This window comes from Trichechus manatus, unplaced genomic scaffold (genome assembly GCF_000243295.1).
Source record: "Trichechus manatus latirostris isolate Lorelei unplaced genomic scaffold, TriManLat1.0 scaffold00107, whole genome shotgun sequence".
Taxonomy (NCBI): domain Eukaryota; kingdom Metazoa; phylum Chordata; class Mammalia; order Sirenia; family Trichechidae; genus Trichechus; species Trichechus manatus.
This window is the reverse complement of record NW_004444043.1, coordinates 6018551-6040524: the sequence shown is the minus strand read 5'-3', so window position 1 is coordinate 6040524 and position 21974 is coordinate 6018551. Positions and strand designations below refer to the sequence as shown.

Sequence of the window (21974 nt, the reverse complement as noted above, 5' to 3'; positions counted from 1 at the left end):
GATTGCCAGGCTTTTCTTCTAAGGCACCTCTGGGTGGACTTGAACCTCCAACTTTTTAGTTAGCAACCAAGCATCTTAACCATTTGCACCACCCAGGGACTCCCATGTTGGTCTGCTCTGTTAATCAATCTAAATGCAACAAGTAACCCAGGAACTTGCCTTTCAAAGGAACACAACCATTTTTTGGTGTCATTAATAATCATTTGTTAATTTTTATATTTGAATGCATAATAATCTAAGTATTCATGTATTGTGGTTGCTCAAAACATGGTATAGCTGATGTAGTCCTCATTTGTATTCAGGGGGAAGTAGTTACAATAATAATGTAGGCAGCTTTGAAGCTAAATAAATTACCATTACAAAGTCATTTTTATTGCCCAATTCTGCCACTGAGAGGCGGTAAACAAGAAAACTGAATGGATGAAAGAATTTATTTCACTAGCATAATTTTTACTTGTATGGAACAATAACTATAATCAGAAGATAACAAAGGCTTTTTGAAAAAAACTATTTTCCTCACCAAAATTATGCTGATGATAGAAAATTTGGAAAATTTTCCATGCATATTTCATGCATAATTGTGGTGTTATCCTATGTGAAATTTTGTGCCCTATATTTTTCATTCAACATGACAACATAGAACATTTCCCCGTATCTGAAATTCGCTGTCAGTAAGTATCGTTCTGTTTCCTCATAAAGTCATGCTGGTAAGTGTCACCTACTGCCAGGAAAAAGAAGATGTTTAATTAAATTGCCTGACTTTATTCAGAGAGTTTGTAGAACATTTGACTGGTCCAAGGCTGGGCGCTGAGCCGAGTGTAATTAACTAACCCCTTGGAGCTGCTGTTGGTCTTCGCTAGACTTTTTGGAGTTAACTGCTTTCTGCCTTTCAGCTCTTTAGCCTTACTAATTAATGGTTCAATTATGGATTAATTACTCCACTTTATGAAGTCTTCCCTCTCTCCAAACATGAAGAGATAGGGTAATGGCTTTCTTAAAATAAGCAGATAGCAGATGTTGATATTAAAACGTTAAAGGATTGAGGCCTACTAATTTGGAAGAGAGCAGGTTTCTGGCTGTTTTTCATGGTTTTAATTCTGGATGATTGTTCTTTTTTGAAAAACATAGATACATATTACCTTTTGGAATTTCTAGTAGGAAGCAGCTTTATTGATATTTTATTTTGATATAAAAATGCTTTTCTTATGGAAGAGTGTAAGATGCAAGTGTGTGGGGGAGGGGAGGGGTGGTTGTTCTTATTTATTATATATGTAATTCCTTGAAGTTCATCAAAGGAAACATTCTGCTTTCTATACATGTTTTATCCCTTGGTGGTGCAAATAGTTAATGCACTCAGCTACTAACTGAAAGGTTGGCTGTTTGAGTCTACGCAGAGGTGTGTCAGAAGAAAGGCCTGGTGATCTACTTCTGAAAAATCAGCCATTGAAAATCCTGTGGAGCACAGTTCTACTCTGACACTCATGGGGTTGCCATGAGTCAGAGTTGATGTGATGACAATGGTTTTGGTTTTTTTTCTTATACATACATTATGTTTTATGTGCAGATTTAAGTATATAAAAATGCATTTTCTATAAAGATACTTTATGATTTGAAATATATATAATTATTATCATAATCATTATATTCTGATTCATGAAAAATCACATGGAGTCAAACTTTTTTTATTTCTCTTTTAGCCAGATGAATTGTACTTTGAAGAAGGTGATATTATCTATATTACTGACATGGTAAGCCCGGATAACATTTTGTAATACTACATACGAACAAAAGTTGTCCAAAATAAGACTGTTTCATGTAGCTGTAACACTGTATATTATTTAAATGTGGGCCTGCACTGATAATTATATAGAAATACATATGCACAAGTCTTCATTTCTGCATAGTTTATAATAGCATAAGATTGGAAGTAGCCCATGTGTGCATCAGTAGGAAAATAATTAAATAAAATTTGGTATATCAACAAATGGAGTATTATGCAGCTATAAAAAGAAATGAGGAATATCTATAAGCTACTATAGAATAATCTTCAGTATATTTTGCTAAGTGAAAAAAGCAAGGTAGAAAAAAGTATATATCATGTTCTCACTTATCTAAAAATATACATATACCTATATGCCTGAATTTAAAGCAAAAAGTCACAGAATTAAACTGTAAAATAAAATTTAAAAAATTATTCTATCTGTGTGGGGGAAGAGGGTCATAGATAGAGGGAACATAAATAATACATAGATGGAAAATAGATTTTCTAAAATAATATACCTAGTTTTAAATATTTGACTTTGAAATCATGTAAACTTTTACGTTATTAAATTAAATTGTAAAAAGCAACCCCTAAAAATTAAAAGCAAGATGAATTAGATGAAGCTAATTGTACCCCAATGCATGGCATAACCACACAGAGAGGAACTATTCCAAGTGATGTTAAAACTCAGTGATTGGACTGAACTTCCCTAGTACAATATATATGAAGGACAAACAGAACTGTTTTCAGTCCTGATCTTGTTGGGGAAGTGTTGGTACTGCTCTTCTGAGCTTGTTGCATGTGTATTGTGGTTTAGAGCAAATGAGTCGTTAGGGCAGTGATGTTGAGACCTGGGATTTGCCACATGGAGAAGGGAGATACAGATGTAAAATTGATGAAGTTAAGTAAAAACCCTGCAGTCCTGCATTTCAGTTGGAGTATCATAATGTATTTTACCTGAAATAATACAAAAACGTTTCCTACTCCTGTTCTTTGAAAAGGCCTAGAAAAAATGACCAACCCAATAATACGTCATTTCTCACTAAAAGGACCAAAGCTCCTTTGAGAAATGATTGATACCAGGTCTGGGGCCGCAAAGATACAAGATGAACCCAGAACATCTTGCTATTAGAAAGCAAGGAAGCCACCAAAGACTACTAGGGTCACACTGGAAAGACTCAGGAACTCACCTGAAGACACTCCCATTGGCCGAAGATGGGACAGTTTGAGCATCAATTAGGAGAACAACTTTGAAGGATTGCAATGCATTAAATATGTTTAAATCCATTAGTTTCTGATAATACTTAGAACACAACAACAAAACATTATTGTTCACCCTGAGAGAATGCTAGGAAACCAGCTTTTTATTTTGAAAACTGGTAAAGAGTCAGCATTTATCCTGCCTTTTCTCTATAAACTGCTCCTCTGGATAACCGAGAGTTGATGAGGGAACGTTTCATTTTGAAGAGATATTCCAGCTATTTAAATGAAGAAGGAATAGTAGAATTAGAATGTCACCATTTTGCAACCCGTATGAAATAATGGATGCAGACAACAATCATCAGTGGCTACTAACATTACAAAAAGAGACCACCAGACATTATGTGTCTCCTGATGAAAGAAATTAATATAGCCTATGAAATAGTCCTACTGCCCCCCTACCCTGCCAAAAAATGGAATCCAAATCTAATTAAGCCTCTAGAATTAAGGACCAATTTCTAGACAATCTAGGGACTACAGGAACATGTTTAGTGACAACACAGGGATGCAACAGGCAAAATCCAGACTGTTGGAAACTTTATAGGACAACAAACTGGTTTCTTCAACAGATGTATTGCAAGGGGTGAAAAAAAAAAAAAAAAAACAGATGAAGGGGGAACCTGTATATTAAAGAGACTTAAGAGGCAAGTCAATCAATCAGTCACAATGTATTTTGGTCCCAAATTGTGGGATACTTGGGAAATTTGAGTTTTGATCTAGGTATTTGATGATATTAAGGAGTTGTTGAAAAAAAAATTAAAGTGATATACTGAATATTTACAGATGAAATAATATGTCTAGAATTTATGGAGAGGAGAGAAGCTGTGGATAGGAGTATATATGAAACAAGATTAACCAAAAACCCACTGCCATTGAGTCAGTTCCAACTAATGTGTAAATAATTTGTGCAGTTGGGAAATGGGTATATGTAGGTTCATTATACTATTCTTTCTATTTTTGTAGAGGCTTGAATTTTTCTATAATAAAAAGTTACTCCCTCCAGACTACACTAATGTTCATTGCTGCATTATTCAAAATGGCCAAAAGGTGTAAACAACCCAAGTGTCCATCAGCAGATGAATGGATAAGCAAAATGTGGTATGTCCATACGATGGAATATTACTCAGCCTTAAAGTTCTGATAACATGCCACGACATGGATGCACCTTGAAAATCTTACACTGAGTGAAATAAGTCAGACACAAAAGAACAAATATTGTATGATCTCACTTATATGAAGTATCTATAATAGGCAAATACATAGAGACAGAAGTTTATTAGTGGTTACCGGGAGAACTGGAAGGAGAGGGAAATGGGGAATTACTGCTTAAGGGGTACTGAGTTTCTATTTAAGATGAAGAAAAACATTTGGAAATGGATATTGGTGATGGTAGCACAACACAGTGAATGTAATTAATGTCGCTGAATTGTACATGTAAAATTGGCTAATATGGCAAATATTTTTTAATATATATTTTATCACAATAAATATAAAAAAAATTACCAACACCACCCCTTCCCAAAACAAAAACAGACAAAAAAAATGAAGGTGAAATAAAGAGGTCTTTAGGAGCTTCCCCCACCCCCTAAAAAAAAAGTATCTAGGAGGTAAGAGAAATTATAGACTCTGGACAAAAAAAATTCTGTAGCTGGTCTAAACTAAATGCAATTTTGTTCTTCTCTTTTATACTGTCTTTCTTATTTGTTTGCTTGTTGAGGCTCTGTGATGAAGTGTATTTGACTTGTTGCTGGCAGATGTATGCGTATTTGTAATTTAGTGATAAGGGGAATGGCCAACCGTAACTGAAGTGTGAAGTTTGATAAATACAGGGCCAATGCATGTTTTGTAGAACAGGTACACTGTCTGAGCCAAATAGTTTTAAAAGTGATTTGAATGTAAACTGGATTTAATACCACTTAATTTAATTTTTTTCACCAGAGTGATACCAATTGGTGGAAAGGCACCTGCAAAGGCAGGACTGGGCTCATTCCAAGCAACTATGGTAAGCCTTGCGGTACTGGTTTTACTTTGTCTAGATTTCATCTACTTTCATTTATTTGGTTTCTGAGACCCTTCTGCTTGCTGCTGTGGCTGAGAAATCAATGGGGACATTGCCAGTCCCGAACATTTCCCCTTTCATGAGCCTCTTATTAATAAAATAGCCATGGATGCCAGATTCCTTTGCTGACTCTTTGGCTTGTAGAAGTCACAATCTGAAGAATGTAGCAATCTTGAAAGAAACCCAAAGTTTCCAAGGAAATGTTTATGATTTTACTTCATTCATCTCTTAGACCTAATTTTTTTTTTTTTTTTTTTTTTTTTGCTGTTAAACAAAATCTCGCAGATTGTTTCTTTAAATAGCCCTTTCTTTTGTGATGAAGGAACCCAGCCTTGTTAATTCATGTTGGAGCAGCAATGTTTATTAAATGCTTATCATGGCAGTTGGGGGAGCTTTGCCTCTGCCCTGAAGCTGCTTCTAGTTGGAAGATAAAACAGACAAAAATACTTATGCAGAGTAAGGTAAAAATACAGCAGAGTAAAGTAAAAAGAGCACAAGATTGGTACACAAGGGGCCTGGATTTTAATCCTTTTTCTGCCACTTCCTAACGTCAGGGGACCTTGGTTAAGACATGACTACTACCTCTGGGACTCAGTTTCCTCATCTGTATAATGAAAAAAAAAAAAACAAATCTATTGCCATTGGGTCATTTCTGACTGATAGCGACCCTATAGGACAAAGTAGAATTGCCCCACAGAGTTTCCAAGGAGTGGCTGGTAGATTTGAACTGCTGACCTTTTGGTTAGCAGCCGAGTTCTTAACCACTGCACCACCAAGGCCCCATCTGTGTAATGAGAAGGTTGGATTCACATCACTTCTACGATCCCTTTCAAGTTTAATGTTAGATGAATCCTTAGACCAGTAGGGCTGGAATCAGGCACTAGTCCCAGGCAGTGGAGGGGAATTTAGAAAACATCAAAGAAAGCACTTCAAAGCCCAGGGGCCTCACCTGCCCTGGTCTAAGGGCAGTACTGTTTTTCAACAAAGAAGACTTTAAACGTTTCTACACTCTTCTAAGTCTTTGAAATCCCAAATACACCTTTACCAGGCACCCCATTTCCAACCTTGATCATGGACATGGTAACTTGTGCCTCTGCTGCTTTGTTGTTGTTAGTTGTCATCGAGTCGACCCCCAACCTGTGGCGACCCCATGCACAACAGGATCGTACTGTTGTGATTCATGGAGTTTTCATTGGTTGACGTTTGGAAATAGATTGCCAGGCTTTTCTTCCTGGTCTATCTTAGTCTGGAAGCTCCACTGAAACCTGTTCAACAGCATAGCAATACACAAGCCTCCACTAACAGACAGGTGGTGGCTATGCATGGGGGGCTGGAGGGAGGGTGTCTCCTGCATGGAAGGCAAAAATTCTCCCACTGGACCACCACTGTCCTCTCCTATATTCAAGGAATTGTCATCTTATAGCCCTTTAATAGTGGGGAAGGGTTGGGCCAGAAGTAGCGTTTGAAGAGCAGTCTTCACTGGATAACAGGGAATACACCTTCCTTAGAGGATGCTGGTTGTCCTTTCTGAATACAGGAAGCAAACTATCCTCTCCCTCTACCACTACCCGCCCCCCCATGCACACACGTAGAGAAACAGTTATTTTCAGACATCTTAAAAGTAGTGTGTTTTACAGAATGTAAAAATGAACTCTAAATGCTTTCTTCTGTTTTTTTCTCCAAATTTATTTGTTCTTTAAGCACTTAAATAAACTGGCAATCATGGATCTGTTGTTTATTTACCTTCCAATTAATTGCTTTGTTATTGCCTTATTGCTTGGTTTGTTTCATGTAACACATAATTCAGCTTCTTTTAACGCAGGAAATGTCAGTTTGATTTTTTTTTATTTTATTATTATTATTATTTATTGTTGTGCTTTAAGTGAAAGTTTACAATTCAAGTTAGTCTCTCCTATAAAAATTTATACATACATTGTTACGTGACCCAAATTGCTCTCCCTATACTGTGACAACACACTCCTCCTTTCCACCCCTGATTCCTCATATCCATTCAACCAGCTCCTGACCCTCTCTGCCTTCTCATCTCGCCTCCAGACAGGAGCTGCCCATTTAGTCTCGTGTATCTACTTCAGCTAAGAAGCACACTCTTCACAAGTATCAGTTTATGTCCCATGGTCCAGTCTGATCTTTGTCTGAAAAGTTGGCCTTGGGAATGGTTTTAGTTTTGTGCTAATAGAGAGTCCGGGGGCCATGTCTTCTGGGATCCCTCCAGTCTCAATCAAACCATTAAATCTGGTCTTTTTACTAGAATTTGAGTTCTGTACCGCACTTTTCTCCTCTCCATTAGGGACTTTCTGTTGTGTTCCCTGTCAGGGCGGTCATTGTGGTAGCCGGACACCATCATTCAGTTCTCCGGCTGATGAAGTCTCTGGTTTATGTGGCCCTTTCTGTCTCTTCGGCTAATACTTTCCTTATGTCTTTGGTGTACTTCGTTCTCCTTTACTCCAGGTGGTTGGTACCAATTGATGCATCTTAGATGGCTGCTTACTAGCTTTTAAGATCCCAGATGCCACTCACCAAAGTAGGATGCAGAACATTTTCTTAAAAAACTTTGTTATGCCAGTTGACCTAGATGTCCCCTGAAACCATGGTCCCAGACCCCTGCCCCTGCTACTCTGTCCCTCAAAGTGCTTGGTTGTATTCAGGAAACTTCTTAGCTTTGGTTTAGTCCAGTTGTGCTGCCTTCCCCTATAGTATGTGGCACTCTTAACTTTGGCTGTGTACTTTTTCTTCTCAATCTAGTGGCTGAACAGGCAGAATCTATTGACAATCCATTGCATGAAGCTGCAAAAAGAGGTAGGTGTGATTCTTTCTAAATGCACAGATTTTAAGTATGTATAGTCGTGTCACTTAACATCCACGATACATTCTGTGAAATAGGATGTTTAGTAATTTGGATATTGTGTGAACACATTATATATAGGCAGTCCTTGGGTTATGAACGTCCGACTTATGTACAACCCATAGCTATGAACCAGCACCCATAAAGCCTATTATATTAAAAACCATGCATGTGTATGCAGTCAGACGTCACACAAAGAGATGTTATGTGGTGCAATACCGTAGTTTGATGAGTTTTAACAAATGTATACACCCATGGAACCAACATCAAAGATCTGGAACATTTATGCTACCCCTAAAAGTTCCCTCATGCCCCTTCTCAATTAATTCCTGCCTCCCTCGGCAATCTCTGTTCTGACTTCTGTCACCATAGAGAGGTAAGTGTGATTTTGATTTTAGAATGTCGGTCAACAAACACTTTTGAGTACTGAGTTCTACCTGTGATGGGGAGAGGCAAGTGGAAAGACATGGACTGTGACTCCCTGAGCTCAAAGTCTGGCAGGGGAGAGAGATATATTATATATCATTACAGTATGGTGTGGTAAGCGCAACAATTGAAGTGTGTTTAAGTTAAACAGGCTCTAGAGGCCAGAGTGATTATCTGGAGAGCAGGAGGGTGCAGGCTTCCTGGGGTACAGCATTTAGGAGAGTGGTGGTGTTGTGTAACTAAGTGTGTATGTAGGGAGGGGAAGGTGGGGGCCATAATGAACAACAGGGAGGAGCCCAGGGTGGTTAAATAGGTAAATGATGATGGGCCCATACCTTGGGCTTTATCCTATAGATCATTGGTTCCCAACTGGAGGTGATTGCTCCTCCCCCAAACCCTAGGATATTTGGCAGTATATGGAGACATTTTGACTGTCATGGCTGGGGGAATGCTACTGGGATCTTTTGGGTAGAGGCCAGGGATATTGCTGAACATCCTACAGTGCACAGGACAGCCCCCGACAACAGTTGTCTGACCCCAAATGTCAATAGTGCTGCTGTTGAGAAACCCTGCTGTAGATAATGGGGAGTTATAAGGTCTCCGTAAGCCCTATTTCATTCTATTTTAGATCTCTTTTTGAAATCTAAATATGCGAAAGGAAACTACTGGTTTAGATTGTGGCCTAAGTAGAACTACTAAACTGATATTTTAAAAATTTCTTATAAACTAGATACTTAGGGCATTAGCCTGAGGATTTAAAATTGATAGTTATACTTTAACATTTAAGAGAAGCAGCTTTGAGTGGTTATTTAGTGTTCCTTTTCTTGTAAGAACTGAAATTCATTTTAAATATGAATATAGCCACCAGGGCTCCATGAATGTGAGTAGTGCCTGCTTATTTTTAGGTTTGACTGTTTTTTCACTAAGTTCCAGAATTTCACAGAGGAAAAAAAAATTATTATTTTTTTTAAACAGAGCAGAAATACTTTAAGTAGACCCATTTAGGCAAGTTTTCCCTTTAACCTACCATTAAAAATTGATGTTAATGGTTTCCATTAATAAACTGCAAGTCAGAATGTGCCATAATGAATGCGTTATTGGGCATGTCTTAATTTAAGACTTGCTGATTAATCCATTGCAAATGGAGATTTGTGCAGGATGAAATTGATTTTAAAGCAAAACAAAAATAAAAAACCTATTTCTTGTGTTTTTATAAATGTAAAATTCTTTCAGGCAACTTGAGCTGGTTGAGAGAGTGTTTGGACAACCAAGTTGGTGTTAATGGCTTAGACAAAGCTGGAAGCACTGCCTTGTACTGGGCTTGCCATGGGGGACACAAAGGTATTAAATTTTGTTTGTTATCATAAATGTCTGTGCTGCTGAAAATGTGCCTCACATAAGGTGGCAGATTTACAAAAATGAAAAAGACTTTGGTTTTTCTTTCAAATCCTTTAGATCGTCAGCCAAAAGCTTTGTTCCTGGAAGCTCTGTAAAACAGTGGGTATAAATGTGGCCAGTCAGCCTCACTACATGGACCTATCTCACTTGAAAGACTGGAAACTTCTTTTCCTCTCTCAGGCTTAGGAAGGTTACAGGAAAACAGCAGCACTATGAAAACAAAGCTAGCCAATCTTATAGAAGAAAGGGTCAAGATTGGGTCTTCTACCTTAGCTTTTTAGGAGTTACGGTTTTATGATTTGTATTTTAAGCTAAGGAAAACTATTAAATTCTGGGGAAGACTATTTGTTTCTATTTGCTTAAGTTAGTGATTTGGTTGATACTTTATTATATCAGTAATAATGACAAATCGAATTTCTAGATGTATTTCAGCTTGGCCAAAAATCTACCACCCACTCACTTTCTACTTATCCCTACAACAACAACAAAAAAAAATAAACTTATTAACAATGAAAAACCAAGAGCCCAACAAATTAAATAACATTGCCAAAGAAAATTTATGACTACCTCCCAAAAGAAGTCTATTTTATTTTAGCGAATATAACACTAGTTATATGAGTACTAAATATCATAGTGAATGTAGAAGTATTTATATAGTAGATGTCACATGGAAATGCAGAAGTCAAAACTCTTTGGGGAAAAAAAAAAAACTTTTCCATAAATCTACTTTTTGAATCTTTTAAGTTTTTCTCTTTACATAGACCTTAAAATTTTTATAATAAGAATCTTCTCTTAATGACTAAAGTTGAAGGTTCCTCTAAAGAGACCTCTCTTTTAAAACTACTATGCCTAATTTTGTCAGGCTTTTTCTTTTAAAAAAATATCTTTTCTGTTTGAATTTCAGATATAGTGGAAGTGCTATTTACTCAGCCAAATATTGAACTGAACCAGCAGGTGAGACTGCTAACCCTGCCATCATTCAGTACACCTGCCTTGTTCTCTTAATACAGTGCAGCTTATGGGCATGTGAAATTCTGTCTTGGTGTTTCGAACTTGCCTTTTCCCATTTATTATTTTTTATAAAATTTTTAATCAAAATACTACAAGCACATACTTTAAAAATTACTATTGCACTAAAATTCAAATTGTACAAAGCCCAGAATGCGTATCTCACCCCTCCTCATCCACTTTTAGCTTTTACTGTATTTTTACACAAATATTACACACCTACTTTGTTTGTTTGCCAAGCGCTCCCTCCCCCCATGAGGTACTTTCATAAGCGCCACCATGCCAATTTTTTTTTTTACATGTTGCTGTAGAAAAAAAAAATTAGCATAGCATGCTTATGAAAATACTTGAGAGGGGAGGGAGCGGTTGGCAAACAAACTTAGAAGGCATGTGTTATCTGTGTAAAAAGACGGTAGTTATTTCTTCTTGTGCTCACCTCCGTGTTACTAATGAATATGCTTATGGAGCTATCTTGTAATTCATAGTAATTCGTCAACTTGAGTCATCAGCTTGGCTTCCTATATAGTAGGTTAAGATTTTAGCTCATCAGCTGCCCCTGCTGACTCCCAACTCTCCTGTTCAGCATCCCAGCACCTAGTCTTTTCACTGGCCTTCACTTGCAGTCATATCACAGTTTTGGGTTATATTACTATATAATATGTATATTATTATGACCATTTAACTATTGTTCACTGCTAAAACAAATAATCTATTATGTTCCTTTCTTAAATTACTTTTTTTGTTTCCATACTTAATTATTGACTTTAATTTAGCTTTTTTGTGGCTCTCACTAAGATTCCCTGTACTTTAAAAAAAATTTTATTTTATTGTGGTGAAAATACACATAACAAAACGTGCGCCATCTCCACAATTTCTACATGTATAATTCAGTAACATTGATTACATTCTTCAAGTTGTGCAGCCATTCTCAATATCCTTTTCCAAATCTTTCCACTACCATTAACATAAACTCAATGCCCCCTAAGCAAAAACTCCCCCTTTTCCTACACTTTTTATACTCTCCTAATGTACTTTTCCTAAATGTATAATTGATTACTTTCCTTCCACCCCTCTAGAATTATACTTCCTGGAACCCTCACCCTCACTTTCTAATCTAAACAAGTTGGTTTCTGTGGCCCTTTACCTCTCATGTTGGATCCTGTGTCTTCCTTTTGGCTTACCCCCTTCTTTTGAGAGCATGCCTTCAGGTAGATTCCCAAGAAACGGCAGTTTGGGATTGATTATTTGGCTGATTAGATTTTAAGGTTGAAAATCATTCCCCTCAGAATTTTGAAGGCATGGCTTCATGGTGTTCTAATTTTCAGGATTGCTTTTGAGAGTTTTGATGCCATTTTGATCCCCATTCTTTTATGTGTGATCTGCTTTTTCTCTCTTTAAAAACCTTCACTTTATCCTTGTTGTTCTAAAATTTCATTGTGATGTGCCTTAACTGTGAGTCTTTTCTGAATAATTATGGTGAATTCTCTTTTTTTTTTTTTATTGTTGTGCTTGAAGTGAAAGTTTACAATTCAAGTTAGTGTCTCATACAAAAATTTATACATACGTTGTTATGTGACCCTAGTTGTTCTCCTATACTGTGACAGCACACTCTTCCTTTCCACCCCAGATTTCTCATGTCCATTCAACCAGCTCCTGATTCTCTCTGCCTTCTCATCTCGCCTCTGGGCAGGAGCTGCCCATTTAGTCTCATATATCTACTTGAGCTAAGAAGCACACTCTTCAGGAGTATCATTTTATATCCCATAGTCCAGTCTAATCTTTGTCTGAAGAGTTGTCCTCGCGAATGGTTTTAGTTTTGTGCTAACAGAGAGTCCAGGGGCCATATCTTCCGGGGTCCCTCCAGTCTCAATCAAACCATTAAGTCTGGTCTTTTAACTAGAATTTGAGTTCTGCACCCCACTTTTCTCCTCCTCCATCAGGGACTCTCTGTTGTGTTCCCTGTCAGGGCGGTTGTTGGTGGTAACTGGGCACCATCTTGTTCTTCTGGTCTCAGGCTGATGAAGTTTCTGGCTTATGGGCTAATACTTTCCTTGTGTCTGTGGTGTTCTTCATTCTCCTTTACTCCAGATAGGTTGGGACCAGTTGATGCATCTTAGATGGCCACTTACTAGCTGTTAAGACCCCAGACGCCACTTACTAGCTGTTAAGACCCCAGACGCCACTCACCATAGTGGTATGCAGAACATTTTCTTAATAAACTTTGTTATGCCAATTGACCTAGATGTCCCCTGAAACCATGGTCTCCAGATCCCTGCCCCTGCTACTCTGTCCCTCAAAATGTTTGGTTGTATTTAGGAAACTTCTTAGCTTTGGTTTACTCCCATTGTGCTGACTTCCCCTGTAGTGTGTGCTGTCCTTCTCTTCACCTAAGATAATTCTTGACTACTATCTAGTTAGTGAATACCCCTCTCCCCCCCTCCCCACCCTAGTAACCATCAAAGAATGTTTTCTTCTGTGTTTAAAGCTTTTCTTGAGTTCTTACAATAGTGGTCTCATACAATATTTGTCCTTTTGTAACTGGCTAAATTCACTCAGCATAATACCTTTCAGATTCCCCCATGTTATATTTCACGGATTCATCGTTGTTCTTTATAGTTGCGTAGTATTCCATTGTGTGGATATACCATAATTTGTTTATCCGTTCATCCATTGATGGGCACCTAGGTTGTTTCCATCTTTTTGCTATCATGAACGTATGGTGAATTCTTTCAGCCTAGAAAATTATCTTGTATTATTTCTTTTATAGTTTTTATTTGACCATTTTCTTTGTTTTTGGAATGCCTATTAGTAGGATGTTGGACCTTTTGGATTGAACCTCCAATTTTCTCATCTTTATGTTTTATCTTGGCTGTCTTTTTAACTCCCAAGAGCTCTGTATTAGTTTTCAGTTGCTGCATAGCAAATTACCACAAACTTAGTGACTTCAAACAATGCTCATCTACCTCAAAGTTTTTGTAGGTCAGAATTCTAGGCATGGTATAGCTGGATTATATGCTCAGTATCTCACAGGCTGAAATCAAGGGGTTGGCTGGGGCCAAGTTCTTATTTGGAGCTTGAGTACTCTTCCAAGCTCATCAGGTTTTTGACAGAACTCAGTTTCTTGTACCTGAAGGACTGAGGCCCTCAGCCTCTGGAGGCTGCCCCTGTCCGTAGGCAGTTTACAGCATGACTGTCTGCTTTCTTCCTGAAGGCCAGCAGGAGAGTGTCTCTCTTTACCTTCTTTTACAGGACTCACCTGATTAGGTCAGGCCCACCCAGAATAATCTCCCTTTTGAGTAGTTCAGATTTAACTGTTTAGAAACCTAATCATGGGAATGATGTCGTATTATTTTCACTGCCCCCACCATCGCTCAAAGGCAGGAAATTATACGGGGCATATATACCAGGGGACAGAAATCTTGGGGAACATCTTGGAATAATTTGTATCACAAGCTCTTTCTTTTACTCTAATTATTCCTTTTAAAAATCATCTTTTTGTTTCATGATGAATGTCATCTTCTCTCTCTCTGATATATTAATTATAGTATGTTAAAAACATTTTCTACTCTTTACTGTAATATGTCTTTTTCTTCTGTGTTCCATTTATTTTGGTCTTTCTTTGTATATTGGAGGCTTTGTTCAGATACCTAGTTCTTTATCTATCCATTCATTTTTAAGTGTGATTGGAAGATCAGTGTGCTTAGTGGGGCTTGGTGGCTAGTGGGCTTCTCTGGAGGGTGAAGTGGTGAGGTCCTGGTAGTTTTGCTAGGCAACACCTAAATGCCAGTATATATATATCCCCTCTTTCCCCCATGTGGGGTTGTTTAACTTTCCCAGAGAAGTATCATCCACTCTCCTACCCGTAGGGTGTATGTTTGACTGCACACATTGGGGCACTAGGGCAAGGAAAGGGAGCTGAGAGAGGGGGTCTTACTGTTGCCTGTGTAGGTTTTTAGCTAGTCCCCTGTTTTTAGTTCTTTGCCTTATTGCTACCATCTTTTCTGGTTCATCTGGCAGCAAGGGGAGAGAAAGTTGATCTGGGATTCTAACTGCTTCTTACAAACACTTTCAACCAATACTCCTGTTTTCACCCTCATGCCTCATTCCTGCCCTAATGTTTCCAGGACCCTTCAATTCCTGATTCTTGCTAGGTTTCTTCCGGGGCATATCTGCTTGCTTCTTCCTGGTGTCTCCCTCTGCAGGCAACTGCAGGAGTTGGTTTCTTCTCCTCCATCTCATTCCATTGTCCAAAAATGACTCTTGTTGCTTCATCTTCCTTTCCAGTGCTCCTTGGAATTTCATACAGTTTTATAAAATTGTTCGCATTTTAGGTTTAACTAGATTAAACCCAAATCAATGTATTTTTTCAGTCCACTCTCTATTTTAAAAATGTGACTTTCTGTTTTTACCACCGTAGAACAAGCTGGGGGACACAGCTTTGCATGCTGCCGCCTGGAAGGGTTATGCAGATATTGTCCAGTTGCTTCTGGCGAAAGGTAAAATTTGTGCTGAGCTTATCTGGCCTTTGCTTAACTTAAAAAATAGACTACATCAAATTATAGCATTTGAAATAGCAGGAAGAATCATAGGCTTCTTATCTTTAAACTGGGAATTTAACCTCCATTCTGTCAGTGGTTAAGCATTTGGCTGCTAATCAAAAGGTTGGCAGTTCAAATCCACCAACCGCTCCTTGGAAACCCTATGGGGCAGTTCTACTCTGTCCTGTAGGGTCACTGTGAGTCAGAATCAACTCGATGGCAATGGGTTTGGTTTCTCTTTTGTTTGTTTGTTTGTTTTCTGTCAGTATGATGGTTGTTATACTGTGTAAGACGAGATGCTTGGGGTTGATGTGTATGAATTTTTAGTGATAAAACTTTGGTAAGCTTTAAAATGACGTATGTAACATTAGTAAGGACTTACTACACATTTCTGCAGGATTAAAGGTCTTTAGACGGAGATTGTATGTGTGTGTGTGTGTGAGTGAGTGAGTATGGGGGAGACCCTCTCTGAGAAAGCTGTATGGGTAAAGTTGCTGAGGACCCTGTTCTCACAGGAAAGTCTTGATAGATCAGAAAAAGTGCTGTAGCTGCAATGTCCTGCTTTGAGCTGAGCAGGTGCTAGATATACAGAGAATGAACGAGACTACCTAAATTCTCTGTTTTTACACCAAGTCAGAGGGAAAAGTGAAATTATGGATTAACCATCCATCCATCCTTTGCCTCACAAGTATCAATTAACCCTTACACTGGGCTAGGCATATCATAGAGAGCGCTGGACCCCATACCACATGCTGATCCAGAAGTCTATTAACAAAGGAAGTTTGAGCCCAGGCCATACTTTATGTGGCTTAACTGTCAGGGATCCTCTGAGCTACGTCGTGGGACATAGGAGAGAAACTGTTTTTCATTTGAAGTATGGTAATGATGTAAGCTCCAGGTCATGAGGACCACTACTGTGCCTCACAAAAAGGATATGCCTAGAACTGTACTAATACAGCAGCCACTAGCCACATGTGCTACTGAGCCCTTGAAATGAGGCTTCGCTGAATTGAGATGTACAACAATTTAGTGGGGGGAAAAAAAGGTAAAATATCACAATAATTTTTATATTGATTGCATATTGAAATAATAACATTTTGGATATACTGAGTTAAATGAAATGTATTATTAAAATTTACTTTTTGCAAATGTGGCTACTAGAAAATTTTAAATTATATATGTATTTCACATTTGTGGCTCACAGGGTATTTCTCTTGGGCAGCTCTGGTTAGAGAGACAGAGGAAATGACAGTTTCTCATCTCTAGCATCACTGTGTCCGAACATTCCCTGTCCTGACAGAAATCATGTAAAGTATAATTTAATGTAAACATGAGTAGTCACAGAACTGTTAACCCTCAGGCGTCTTTGACCTGTAACACAATGAGAGAATGAAATTTTACATATAACCCTAGTTGGGGATAGATTGGAATCTGCCCAGGAGAAAGAGATTTTGATGTAAGATCACTATATTTTTATACTATTTTTCATATACTATTTACTGTAGTATGTTTACTATACTGATCATACGCTGGTTACCATAATACATTTCATATGCTGTATACTATATCTTTTTTGTATACTATTTCATATCCTGTTTTATTCTTGACTCAGAATATTTTGTCAGTTTTGGGACATTTATTTTTTGTTTATTAAGCAGTTAAGCAGGGGGTGGTTACAAAGAAAATAGCACTCTCACACACTGTGGCAGAAAGAGTAAACTGGTGAAGTCTCTTCCGAAAGCAATCTGAGAATAACTAGCAGAATTAAAAACACACGTATTGTTATATTCAGCATCCCTTCTAGGAAACTATCCTTCAGAAATGCAGGTGAACAAAGATGTTGCTCAAGGTTGTTCACGGCAGTTTTGTTTGTGATAATGAAAATCGGAAATCGCTAAGATGCCCATTAATAGTGTTGTTGTTGTTAGTTGCCCTTGAGTCAGTTCTGACATAGAGTAGAGCTGTGCTCCGTAGGGCTTTCAAGGCTGTGGTTTTTCGGAAGCAGATTGCCAGGCCTGTCTCCCGAGGTGTCTCTGGGTAGGTTTGAACCTGCAAACCTTTCAGCTAGTAGTCGAGCGCTTAAGTGTTTGCACCACCTAGGGACTCTGCCCATTTATAGAGAAATGATTAGATACATTTTAGAACATCCACAAAATGGAATACTTATAAAAGGTTATTGAGTTATAAGGTGTGTACTGCTGAGAAATGAGTACCATTATATATTAAGTCTTTTAAAAAATTACAGAACAGTACATGTAGTATGATTTCATGTGTATACATACATATGTATGTCTGGATGCATTGATGCACATTCGGGAGACAAGAAATCACATTCTTGTTGAGAACGTTCCTTCTGAAGAGGATGGCAGGTGAGGGGAGGGAGGGTTGGGAATGAAAGGGGATTTACAATTTTTCTTCAGCATACTTCTGTATATTTGTCTTTAACAATGAGAATGCATTCATGAATTCCTTACGTAAATTTTGACACAATAAAGACAAGGAAAAACATGAGTAGGAGATGAGTTACATGAACAATGAATTGCCTCTGGGTTTTATTATGTTGCGATTCTGCTGATTTGCACTAGACTATGCTTGTAGATATAAAGTCCCTCCAACTCAATTCCTATGCTCTTTTCTAAAGACTCTGTTGAGCAGAAGCAAAGATCATATGCAATTTAATCTTGAAACAGTCATGCTGAGGCACATGTAACCATTGGGGTCTAACCGATGATTTAGGATTTACCAAGGGGACTGGTAAACGCCTCATTGAAGCATTCACATGCAATGCTATAGGAACTCTAAGGGAAAAGCTATGCTTTAATTGAACATAATTATCATATGGGTGGCAACCAGCTCCCTAATTAAAGACGACAGATATACTATTACAGACTCCTCTTTTACTCTTTTGAGAAAGTTTACTTCTGGGCCAGAATTGTTCTGTTTGCCAAAAGTAGTTTTTTCTGGTGGGAAGAGGATTGGCTGACCAACTATATAGTCTTCAAAAACATCTCATTGACTTTTCTTGTGTTTGGAAAGGTGCTAGAACAGACTTAAGGAACAACGAGAAGAAGCTGGCCCTGGACATGGCTACTAATGCTGCCTGTGCATCTCTTCTTAAAAAGAAACAAGGAACAGGTATTTATTTGGGTTGAATCCTCCTTTTTCCTCTAGTGCCTTTATGACAAAGATTCATCAATGTATTATTGGGTGGGGGGTGGGGGATGGAATTCTTGATCAACTGTTCAGGTGATTCTGAAGTTTGATTTTATATCCTTAGTCTAAACTGGAACCTCCAAAAGAGAAGCAATTTGAAGAGAGATATGGATCTTAGCCATTTTTGTATATTTCTTTTGTTCCTTGCAATCAAGTTCTGATTACTTTGATTTCCATTACAGTCCTTGTCAGAGAACCATGGTCTCCATTTCTTTGTTTCAGATTTGTATTATAAGGGAGTTCTCTCTAATTATTTTTAAATTAAGCATTCAACAGCAACATGACTATATTAGTATTTGTTTTTATTTAAAATGAGAGATTCAACAAACTCATCAAAATTATTCTAAACTTCGCTAAACATTTTGGAATCTGTTCATAATACCGTGATGATTTTTAAAGATAAAGTTTTGGTGTACATTCTTTTTTTGTGTGTGGTAAAAAAATATATATATATATCAGAACATTTGCCAGTTCAACAATTTTTACATGTATAATTCAGTGAGATTGATTACATTCATCATATTGTATAACCATTATCACTATCCTTTTCTGAATTATTCTGTCTGTGCATTCTTAAAGACAAAAATATCTACTGATATGGAAGAATAAATTTGAAAAAATGGAAAGTTTGTACAGTTGTTTTAAAAGAAAAGGTGTTAAACACATTTGCATCATTCATGATTCCTCTTCATAGACTGGCTGTTTATTTGATCTTTGGGTCTAAGCTAGAACCTCAGTATATGGCCTTTTGAATATGTTCCCGATAGATTCATTCATTCTAATGTGGTGATTCCTGAAAGAAATGCTGGGAGAGTATGCCTTGAACTCTGCTTTCTTGTTCCTTCCATCCACCTCCCCTTTTTCCCCTTTCCATTTATCATTAGCTTCCTGGCTCACGACAAGCCCAGGAAGGCAAAAAAAACAAAAGAAAGGTACAAGGTTTGGTGGTAGGGGACGACATTTAGTCCCCCTTTGCTCACTTCTTAAGCCTTACTCTACTGTATTATCTTGTGTTTGTCACTTTATTAATATAAATTTGAAATATAAACCAACAATTGATACTTTTTTTCTTTTTTCCCATACAAAAATTTATACATACATTGCTATGTGACTCTAAGTGCTCTCCCCATACTGTGACAGCACACTCCTCCTTTCCACCCCTGATTCCGCATGTCCATTCAACCAGCTCCTAACCCTCTCTGCCTTCCTATCTCACCTCCAGACAGAAGCTGCCTGTTTAGTCTCTTGTATCTACTTGACGTAAGAGGCACGCTCTTCACGAGTACCACTTTATGTCCCACAGTCCAGTCCAATCCCTGTCTGAAGAGTTGACCTTGGAGATTGTTTTAGTTCTGGGCTGATAGAGAATCCAGGGGCCATGCTTTCCAGTCAGACCATTAAGTCTGGTCTTCTTACTAGAATTTGAGTTCTGCACCCCATCTTTCTGCTGCTCCATCAGGGACTCTCTGTTGTGTTCCCTGTCAGGGCGGTCATTGGTGGTAGCCGGGCACCATCTTGTTCTGGTCTCAGGCTGATGAAGTCTCTGGTTTATGTGGCCCTTTCTGTCTCTTGGGCTAATACTTTCCTTCTGTCTTTGGTGTTCTTCATTCTCCTTTACTCCAGGTGGTTGGGACAAATTGATGCATCTTAGATGCCGCTTGCAAGCTTTTGAGACCCCAGACACTACTCACCAAAGTAGGATGCAGAACATTTTCTTAATAAGCTTTGTTATGTCAGTTGACCTAGATGTCCCCAGAAAGCATGGTCCCCAGACTCCTACCCCTGCTACTCTGTCCCTCAAAGAGTTTGATTGTATTCAGGAAACTTACTAGCTTTGGTTTAGTCCAGTTGTGCTGACTTCCCCTGTAGTGTATGCTGTCCTTCTTTTCGCCTAAGATGATTCTTATCTACTATCTACTTAGTGAATAACCCTCACCCTCCCTCCCCACCCCTGTAACCATCAAAGAATGTTTTCTTCTGTGTTTAAACCTTTTCTTGAGTTCTTATAATAGTGGTCTTATACAATATTTGTCCTTTGGTGACTGACTAAATTCACTCAGCATAATGATCTCCAGCTTCCTCCATGTTATGTTTCACAGCTTCATCATTGTTCTTTATCGTTGCATAGTATTCCATTGTGTGGGTATACCGCAATTTGTTTATCCGTTTGTCCATTGATGGGCACCTAGGTTATTTCCATCTTTTTGCTATTGTGAACAGTGCTGCAGTGAACATGGGTGTGCATCTATTCGTGTGACGGCTCTTATTTCTGTAGGATATATTCCAAGGAGCGGGATAGCTGGATCGTATGGTACTTCTATTTCTAGCTTTTTAAGGAAGCGCCAGATCAGTTTCCAAAGTGTACCATTTTACGTTCCCACCAACAGTGTATAAGTGTTCCAGTCTCTCCCCAACCTCTCCAGCATTTATTATTTTGTGGTTTTTGGATTAATGCTAGCCTTGTTGGGGTGAGATGATATCTCATTGTAGTTTTGATCTGCGTTTCTCTAATGGCGGATGATTGTGAGCATTTCTTCACGTGTCTGTTAGCTGCCTGAATATCTTCCTTGGCAAAGTGCCTGTTGCCCATTTTTTAATTGGGTTATTTGTCTTTTTGTTGTTGAGGTTTTGCAGTATCTTGTAGATTTTAGAGATTAGACGCTGATCGGATTTGTCATAGCCAAAAATTTTTTCCCAGTCTGTAGGTTGTCTTCTGACTCTTTTGGTGAAGTCTTTTGAACAGCATAAGTGTTTGATTTTTAGGAGTTCCCATTTATCTAGTCTCTCTTCTCATGCTTGTACATTGTTACTTACGGTTCATATTGTGTTTATGCCATGTATTAGGGCTCCTAGCATTGTCCCTGTTTTTTTTTCCATGATCTTTATCATTTCGATTTTCTATTTCTTTGATCCATTTTGAGTTAGTTTTTGTGCATGGTGTGAGGTATGGGTCTTGTTTCAGTTTTTGCAGATGGATATCCGGTTATGCCAGCACCATTTGTTAAGAGACTGTCTTTTCCCCAATAAACGGACTTTGGGCCTTTGTCAATATCAGGTGCTCATAGGTAGATGAATTTATATCTGGATTCTCAGTTCTGTTCCATTGATCTATGTATCTCTTGTCGTACCAGTACCAGGCTGTTTTGACTACAGTGATGGTATAACAGGTTCTAAAATCAGGTAGTGTGAGGCCTCCCACCTTGTTCTTCTTGAGTAATGCTTTACTTATTTGGGGCCTCTTCCCTTTCCGTATGAAGTTGGTGATGTGTTTCTCCATCTCATTAAAATATGCCATTGGAATTTGGATTGGGATTACACTGTATCTGTAGATCGTTTTGGGTAGAATTGACATTTTCACAGTGTTGCGTCTACCTATCCATGAGCAAGGTATGTTTTCCACTGATGCAAGTCTCTTTTGGTTTCTTGCAGTAGTGTCTTGTAGTTTTC

At 38.1% G+C, this 21974-nt stretch overlaps 1 protein-coding gene across 1 annotated transcript in view; it reads left to right on the top strand.

Moving 5' to 3' along the window:
- OSTF1 (osteoclast stimulating factor 1) overlaps nucleotides 1-21974 on the top strand; it is a 61351-nt gene that overhangs the window by 33433 nt on the left and 5944 nt on the right. The window contains exons 3-9 of the mRNA XM_004383286.2: nucleotides 1698-1748; nucleotides 4961-5024; nucleotides 7845-7898; nucleotides 9604-9711; nucleotides 10673-10722; nucleotides 15194-15272; nucleotides 18351-18449. Coding sequence (XP_004383343.1) covers nucleotides 1698-1748; nucleotides 4961-5024; nucleotides 7845-7898; nucleotides 9604-9711; nucleotides 10673-10722; nucleotides 15194-15272; nucleotides 18351-18449 — 505 coding nt within the window. The remainder of the gene's footprint in view (nucleotides 1-1697; nucleotides 1749-4960; nucleotides 5025-7844; nucleotides 7899-9603; nucleotides 9712-10672; nucleotides 10723-15193; nucleotides 15273-18350; nucleotides 18450-21974) is intronic.